Below are 8,693 nucleotides of genomic sequence, written 5' to 3'. Positions count from 1 at the left end.
GGCGCCAGACCCACAGAGCCTTGTAAGCACATGCGGAGGCTGGTCTGGTCTTATGGACACAGTGGAAGCCCCTGAAGGTTTTCAGGACACAAGGCTGTAGGGGAGGGTGACATGATCAGATCTGGAGTTCATACTGATTACACCGGCTGGTGGGAGAGCAAGAGAGGAAGCAGGGAGGCCAGCTGGGAGGCTACTGCAGCAGTCCAGGCAAAAGATGCCAATGGCTAGGGAGTCACAGACATACGGACAGAGTTGGCAGATCCAGAGACAGTCTGGAGCTTAAAAACAAACAAAATCCATGTTCAGGAGGCGATAAAGGGTTGGAGGGAAAGGAAGTGTCAGAAATGACAAGGTTTCTGGCCTGAGAGCAGGATGGAGGACAGTGCCCCCTCAGAATACAAGAACAGGACCAGGTCTGGGAGGTCATGGTTTGGATGTCAAAGATTCCAAAAGGTGCCAAGTGGGCAGGTGGATGTACTGGGTTATTCAAAGAGACACGACCTACAAACAGCCCTCAGACCCAGATATGAAGGGCTGGAGTGTCCACAGGGAGCTCCCTTCTAGCTGGAGTGAGAGCAATCAAGGAAGGCTGGATTTAAGACAGAGGAGGAACCTGATCATCACTCAGATTCTCACACCTGGGACTACCCAACCCCTCTATTCCCCAGCTCAGGGTCAAGGACTCACGAGAAGCTGCTTTTTTTGTGCATACTCCTCCATCTTCTGCTTCATGCTCTCCTTCCGCTGCTGCCTGGGGAGCTTCTCCACCTCGTTCTTCACCTGTACCAGAAATAGCAGAGGGTGCGTCAGGCCAGGGTCCGCGTCCCACCTCACACTTCCTGGAAGTAAGTCCGTGACACCAGGACTCCTGAGCCAGGGAGGCCAAAGACAAGGCTCAGCTTTCTAGACACTGGCCCCCCACCCTGCTCTCCATCAAGCCCCTCTGACAGGGGGTCCCCACTGCCTACTCCTGTCTGCTGCCGCCTCGGGTTTCAGACTCCCCCAGAGCGAAGAGGTCACCACTTTCTGCTGGCAGCACCTTCCTTTCCTTTAGGGCGGCCCTTCCTAGCCTTTTTTCACTATTGTGCCCCCAGAAACCTCTATAGACAGTTTCTTCCTAATCACCCACCACCATGAAATATTAGCCCCACAAACCGTCAATCTGTTAAACCCTTACAATAACCGAAGCTTTTTCTCAGCCCTCAAAGGTGGTATCTCCCTGCGTAGGAATACACGTGTTAGGAACCCCCCTCTGTTCCTGAGGGTTCAGGTGGCGCTGACACCCTCCACCTCCATCTGGCTCTGGGCCAGGCATACATACGACGCAGGCTGTTGGGCCACATGTTCCAGGCCCAGGCCTCAGGGACTGGGTCAGAGATGAGCCTGTGACCCTTGCTGGGCCAGTGAGAGCTTTAGGATGTGCACTGGAACTATCAAAGAAGGCAGCTCTCTGCCCTCCGGGGTTGCTAAACTAGGAGCATGTAGGCCGCGGTGGGCCACCCTGGAGGGGCCCACCAGCAACAAAAAAATCAGTGCAAGGAAGCAATGCCAAGACATGAAAAAAGAAGCGTTCCCAATGACACTTGTGGCCTCCTGGTCAGAGGCCTGTAAGTGTTCTCAAGCCAGCTGGAAGTGGATTTCTGCTTTTATATTATTACTCATTTTTTATTTTTAAGTAATCTCTACACCCAATGTGGGGCTCTAACTCATAACCCCGAGATCAAGAGTTGCACACACTACCGAATGAGCCAGCTGGGTGCCCCCAGCTTCTGTCTTTTAGAAAAAGAAGAGAGGGGCGTCTGGGTGGCTCAGTCGGTTAAGCATCCCACTTCGGCTCAGGTCATGATCTCACAGTCCGTGGGTTCAAGCCCCGCGTCGGGCTCTGTGCTGACAGCTCAAAGCCTGGAGCCTGCTTCAGAATCTGGGTCTCCCTCTCTCTCTGTGCCTCCCCCGCTCACTCTCTGTCTCTCTCAAAATAAAATAAAGACATTAAAAATTTTTAAAAAAAGAAGAGGGAGAAGAGATTCATGACATTTCTCTCTGAGGCACCCGGAGTTCCTCAGACAGTTCTAAGGAACCCACACCTCTATAGGAGCCTGACACCCTAAATTCACTGACAGAGGGCTCTTAGGAGCACAGCTGGTGGAAAAATACTGGCCATGATCAAAAGAATATTCCAAGGGAGTTCTTCTGGCATGGTCAGTGTAAGCCTCTCTCTCTCCTGCCAATCACAATGCAAAGCCCTGGAGAAAATACCACTACCTGAAAACAACTACCTGAGGACTCAAAAGTAAACAGAAGTGGGTGACTATCAGAGGAGTCAAAGCCTGTAGGAGGGGCCGATACAGGAGCGAGTTTCCTCGTTTGTTTTCCCTTTTGCAGTCCTGCCTTTGCGCCACTCCCAGACCTGCACGGCGGTGCAGTGCGAACGGCAGGTAAGACTCTGTAAGAAACCTCGTGCTTCTGGCCAGAGAACCGGGAAAGGGGCCTGCGAATCAGGGTGTAGGAAGAACCCCAGAAAGAAGACAGCCGGAGGGAAACCCTGATTCTGTGCATGAGCCCATGCACGTCTCCGCTCCCTCGAGCCGAGCAGGAGCAAGACAGACCCGAAGCGGGCCGGCAGGGGCTTTGAAAACTACACTGCCGTCAGAGCCACCGCCCACAGAAGGCAGAACAGAACCTGTGGTCTGAACCTAACTGATCAACTGCCTGCTAAACCAAAAAAGTCAGCGTTTTCCAGACTATAACAGGACCCAGAGTCTACAGACTAGAACATTCACAAAATATCAGTGATAGAATCCAAAATTACTCTACGTACAATCAGGAAATGTGACCTGTTTGCAAAAAAAAAAAAATCATCACATGTCAATTCCAAGGTGGCACAGATGTTGGAATGATCAGACAAAAACTGGAAAGCAGCTCTTATAACCACACTCCGTCACGTAAAGGCAAACATATTTGAACTTAATGGAGAGAGAGAATGTTGCCACAGAGAAATACAAACTCTACAACAGAGACAATTAGAAAGCTTAGGACCAAACAATAAAGCATCTAACATTAAAAACACAGAAAGCGCTGGATGGACCCAGGGTGGAGTGGAGGCGACAGAAAAGCCCGTGAATTCGAAGACTAATAAAAATTATACCACATGAACAACAGAGAGAAAGAAAATAATGAAAACTAAAGGTTTAGGGACTCACAGGAAAATACCAAAAAATACCAAGGGTCTGATATTTGTGTTTTGCTGAGAGTCAGAAGGAAAGGAGAAAGAGACTGGTATGGAAAACGCACATCAGGGGTGCCCGGCTGGCTCAGCTGGTTGAGCATCCGACTCTTGGCTTTGGCTCAGCTCATGATCCCAGGGTCATGGGATCAAGCCCCATGTTGGACTCTGTGCTGAGCATGGACCTGCTTAGGATTCCGTCTCTCTTCTGCCTCTCCTTCCTCCCTCGTGCTCTCTCGCTCTCAAAAATAATTTTTTTTAAATGAACACTGGAAATGGCCAAAAACTTCTGGATTCCATGGCAATTAACAGCTTCTTGAGGATAGAGACCCTATCTATTTTGGTGAGTGCCCCGAGTGCCTAGCACAGGGCCATACGTGTAGACAGTCAAGAAAAGAGGTGCTAAATAGCTCTCGTTTTGATAGGAGGTAACTATAACTCAGGAAGGTCGCTTGTCCAAAGCTCAATACAGTTAGTGACCCAGAGCCAAGACTCCGAACCGGACCTGACTCCCAAGCCTGTGCTCCCGCACTTGCACGAGAGCTGGGGGTATGTTTAGGTCAGTGCCGTACCCCAGCACGAGATCTGGGGCCAGGGTAAGGCCAGTGAGGCACCAAGCACCAATGCCAAAACTCTCAGTAATCAAGATAAATTACATTTTCTATAAAAATAAAAATTCGGGGGCCCCTGGGTGGCTCAGTCGGTTAAGCGTCCGACTCTGGCTTAGGTCATGATCTCACGGTTCGTGGGTTTAAGCCCCACATCAGGCTCTCTACTGTCAGCTCAGAGTTGGCCTCAGATCCTCGCCCTCCTGCCCCTCCCCTGCATGCACATGCGCTTTTTCTCTCAAAAATACTTTAAAAATAAAAATTTTTAAATCAACATCCATGCCAAAACAAAGAATCGTGAACATAATATCCAAGTTGTAAATACAGACAGGATCCAGCCCAGTACTTGTCGAACCCATCCTCACCGGCTTACCCTAAACGTGGCCCTGTTGATTCCTGACTTTAAATAGCGGACAGTGCATTCATCATGAGTACTTTATAATAACTTTGATTTTAAAACACTACACTACTATATTATTTGTCTTGATTACCAAGGTTTTTGGCACCCCCGCTTAGGTTTTGTGCTCCCGCTCCAGCGCAGCCGCTGCAGCTGCCCGGGGCCCCTGGGATACAACAAATGTCACCCCCATACAATGCAGCCTGGGAGCTGGGCTCTGAAGCCTGCAGCACCACGGACCACCCTTAGAAGCTGTTCGTCTGGAGACTGGGAATGAGCCAGCAAGTATGTCTCAGCCTGCCGGCAGCAGGCTCCACACAGGGCAGTGTGCGCTCTTCTTTGAGACCCAGGTGCCCTTCCTCAGGGCAGGCTGGGAGATTCGCCTCCCTCCCCTGGCCTCAGGACCATCTACCTCTTTGTCACTTCCCCCCGGAGAGGAAAGAGAAGAGCCATGTAGGTCCCAACTAGGGGACTGTTGTTTTGGGAGGAGAGAAGGCAGGGCACAAAAGATGTACTGTGTTTGCCACCCAGCACCAGCTCCCCCATTCTGGTGGGAGCATCTCAGACTCCCCCGCCGTGGGCTGCCAGCCCTTTCTCCTCCCCTACTCTCTTGGAGCTGGGGTGGCTGAGCTGGGATTTCAACACAGGAAAGGAGGGCCCAAATGACAGAGAAGTAGCTCCTCATACTGCAGCTGGAGCACAGAACTCCGGACCCATGGCCATGAGCCTTTCGGGTTATATGAGCTCCCCAAAGTCTCCTCTGTTGCTGAAGTGTGACGGAGCTGGGGTTTCGATCACCTGCAACCTAGACGCCCTGGCCTCCGCCCAGCACATGTTCACCTCCTTCTTCATCACTTTGAGCTGCTCCTGGAACTTGGCGTAGTCCCGATCCTGCTCCAGGCGGATCCGCCGGGCCTCCTCCCGGCGGCGTACGGCATGGTCTTGCTCCATCTTCTCCACCTGCTGCTTCTGCTGGCGTTCCAGGTTCTCCAGCTCTGTGTCAAAGAACTTCTTCTTGGCCTGGAAGGAGTGGAAGGAGAAACTGAGCAAAGTCACTTTCTACCTGGGAGGAAGATGGGAAGCAAGATGGGGAGAGCCCAGAGCTTCTCTTCAGACTTGGGCTTGAATCCCAGCTCTACCACCTCTTTGCTGTGTGACCCGGGACAAGTCACTTAACCTGAGTCTCTGTCGTCTCATGTATGAAAGGGAGACCAGAAGATCTACCTTGCAGAGTTCTTGCAAGGGGCCCAGCAAAGGTCAGTCTCCCTCTGGAGACCCTCCTACACGACTCAGAGGAGCATGTGACCTTCATGAGATTCTGTGTTTACAAGTCAATAGCCAATGAGACCAAGCAACCAAAGGAACTGGGCTCTCTATTGCCCCCAAGGAAAGCATGGAGGGAAGAAGCCCTACAGGGTCCCGTGTGTTCTCACACTCACGTTGATTTCTTGCTCAAAACGCTTATGCATCTGCTCCAGCTGCAGCTCATGCTTGCTGCTCAGCTGGGTCTGATTCCGATGTTCTTCTTTCTGGAGCAGCCGAAGCTCTCGGAGCTCCTGGCGCCTGCAGGGTTAAAGGATGCAGACATGCCAGTGAGAAAGTGGCCCGCCTCAGAGACCACATAATTCATAGCCAGAGACACTGAATGCTGGAGCATAGAACGGCATCACAAAAGTCTGGGGGCAGAGGCAGAACTAGAACTCAGGCTTAATTTGACATTTATTGACAGACAAAACATTAATAATCTTAATGTATAAAGAGTACTTACAAATCAATAAGAAAAACAGGAGTAGCCTACTTTTAAAAAAAGGACACAAGGAGCACCTGAATGGCTCAGTCGGTTGAGCATCCAACTTTGGCTCAGGTCATGATCTCAGGGTTTGTGGGTTCAAGCCCTGTGCCAGGCTCTGTGCTAACTAAGAGCTCAGAGCTTAGAGCCTGCTTAGGATTCTGTGTCTCCCTCTTTCTCTCTCTCTCCCCGCCCTCTCTCAATCTGTCTCTCCCCACTCTCAAAAATGGATAGATGTTAAAACAATTTTTTTTTAATTTAAAAAGGGACAGAAAACAAAGACATGAACCAAAAATTTTTTTTTAATTTACCTAATATGGATATGAAATGCAAATTAAAAATTCCATTTTCATTAAAAAGGCAAGACTATAGGGGAAAGTTAATACTTTCATAACCTGCTCATAAGTTTAAATTCGCACATTTCTGGAGGACAATTTGGTAATAAGTTCATGCCTTTTAACATGCATTTCCATTTCTGGATATTGATTCTAAAGAAATATTCAGGGGCGCCTGGGTGGCTCAGTCGGTTAAGCATCTAACTTCAGCTCAGATCATGATCTCACGGTTCATGAGTTTGAGCCCTGTGTTGGGCTCTGTGCTGACAGCTAGCTCAGAGCCACGTTCAGATTCTGTGTCTCCCTCTCTCTCTCTGCCCCTCCCCTGCTCACGCTGCCTCTGTCTCTCTCTCAGAAATAAATAAAACATTAAAAAATAAAGAAATATTCATAGATGCACAGCACCACTGAATAAGGATATCCATAACAAAATTATTTATAATACCACAAAATTGGAAATGACGTAAATGTCTATTTTCTAGGTCTAATTAAATAAATTAAAATGTATCCACCTGGTATCCATATGTTAGTTTTGTATACACAACCATGAAAAGAATCAAGTTTTATAAAATATTTAATTACATGGAAAAACATCTATTAAAAATGTGACTTTTTTTTTTTTGAGAGAGAGAGAATCTCAAATGTTTTTATTCACACTCTGCATGTTGTCAGACGCAGGGCTCATTCTCACAACCTTGGGATCACGACGTTGGCCAAAATCAAGAGTCAGACGCTCAACTGACTGAGCCACCAGGCGCCCCAGAATTGTGACAATTCTTTATGAACAGATATGGAATAATCTCTAAGTGAAAAAAGCAAGGTGTCGACGAGTGGGTATATTATGTTACCCTACCCTCTGGGTGAAAAATTAAAGACAAGATAGTGTGTGTGTTCACTTTCTTTCTTAAACATTACTACAAGAAGGACTATACCATGAAATACTAACACAGAGAGGAGAACTGGATGCCTGATGGAAAAGGGAGGGAGAGAGTTTTTGCACATTTACCCTTTCCTTTTATTTTTGTTTATTTTGAACCATGATATTACATTACTTATTCAAAATATAATACAATAAAAACCTGACCTAAACCACATAATAGATCTTAATTTTATAACACATATATTGTGGATGTGTATAGGTGTTTACTCACAGAAAAAAATAATTGCAGGATAAACTCCGAACTGTTCATGGTGTTTCTGGACAAATCCATTAAAGATTGATATAAATCATTTATATCATCAAAAAAAAATGATGGGGTGCCTGGGTGGCCTAGTCGGTTAAGCATCTGACTTCAGCTCAGGTCATGATCTCACAGTCTATGGGTTCGAGCCCGTTGGGCTCTATGCTGACAGCTCAGAGCCTAAAGCCTGTTTCAGATTCTGTGTCTCCCTCCCTCTCTGACCCTCCCCTGGCACTCTGTCTCTCCTCTTTGCAAAAATAAACAAACATTTTAAAAAATTACAAAGAACAAGAAAGAAAAGAAAATGACGCAGAAAGAACTTGGGCCTCCTGACTATGAATCAGGTGGCCCCTCAGGAGCGACCTTGTTTGAATCGTAGCTCTGCTAACTTTCAGCTGGGCACCCCAGGCAGTCGCTCAAACTCTAGGCCTCTGTTCCTTCATCTGTAAAATGCACAGATCATGTCTACTTCTCAGGTTCTTTTAAGGGTAAAATGCGGTGATGCCCATTGTGCCTGCCTGGTGTGAGGCTGACATGGTAACTAAGTGGTAAAGCTTGCTAAGTCTGTTACTAACAGGAAGTGGTGGCTGCTGGAGTGCGCATGAGAAAGAAGAGGCAGAGGCTGCCCAGGCTCGGGAAAACTAGAGACACTCTCCGCGGCCACATAAGAAAGCTTCCATCTGAGCCTCTGCTCTTGGGGCAGTGAAAGGGTCGAGAATGTTAACAAAGAAATAGAAATCCTAACTCCAGAAAAACTACGGCTCAAAGAACACCTGACCAAAAAGCAAAAGCATACCAAAGAAGGTAGGCAGCCAGGTTCTAACATTACCTCCCTGCCCTACCTGGGTTCTTACCAGGGAAGGCAGGACAAGAGCCAGGCTGATTCTTAAGATTCTTAAGAAGGCGGGCACTGGCACCAGCAATCTTAGGGAAAAACAGGAAGAACTCTGACCTAGGAGCCTCAATCTGGGAGAGCGAATATCCGATCTCATGGTTCAAAAGCCTGTGTGTGACCCAATCCTCTGGAAATCCTAGCATCCAGGTATGACAGGGACAAGGGGGGAGGGGAAGGAGGCGGGGACGGCCAGCCAGGAAACAATGGGAGCCTGGCGCACCCCTGCAGAGCATGGCAGCGGGTATATAGGACACTCAGCCCTCTG

The 8,693-nt window shown here is 48.3% G+C and overlaps 1 protein-coding gene across 1 annotated transcript in view; it reads right to left on the bottom strand.

The window, feature by feature from the left end:
• STK10 (serine/threonine kinase 10) overlaps positions 1-8,693 on the bottom strand; it is a 118,062-nt gene that overhangs the window by 19,314 nt on the left and 90,055 nt on the right. The window contains exons 11-13 of the mRNA XM_077757325.1: positions 5,668-5,791; positions 5,069-5,248; positions 688-780 (exon numbers count right to left, since the gene is read on the bottom strand). Coding sequence (XP_077613451.1) covers positions 688-780; positions 5,069-5,248; positions 5,668-5,791 — 397 coding nt within the window. The remainder of the gene's footprint in view (positions 1-687; positions 781-5,068; positions 5,249-5,667; positions 5,792-8,693) is intronic.

Source organism: Crocuta crocuta, unplaced genomic scaffold (genome assembly GCF_008692635.1).
Source record: "Crocuta crocuta isolate KB4526 unplaced genomic scaffold, BGI_CrCroc_1.0 scaffold131, whole genome shotgun sequence".
In the NCBI taxonomy this organism is placed as follows: Eukaryota; Metazoa; Chordata; class Mammalia; order Carnivora; family Hyaenidae; genus Crocuta; species Crocuta crocuta.
This window is presented reverse-complemented; position numbering and strand designations above follow the sequence as displayed.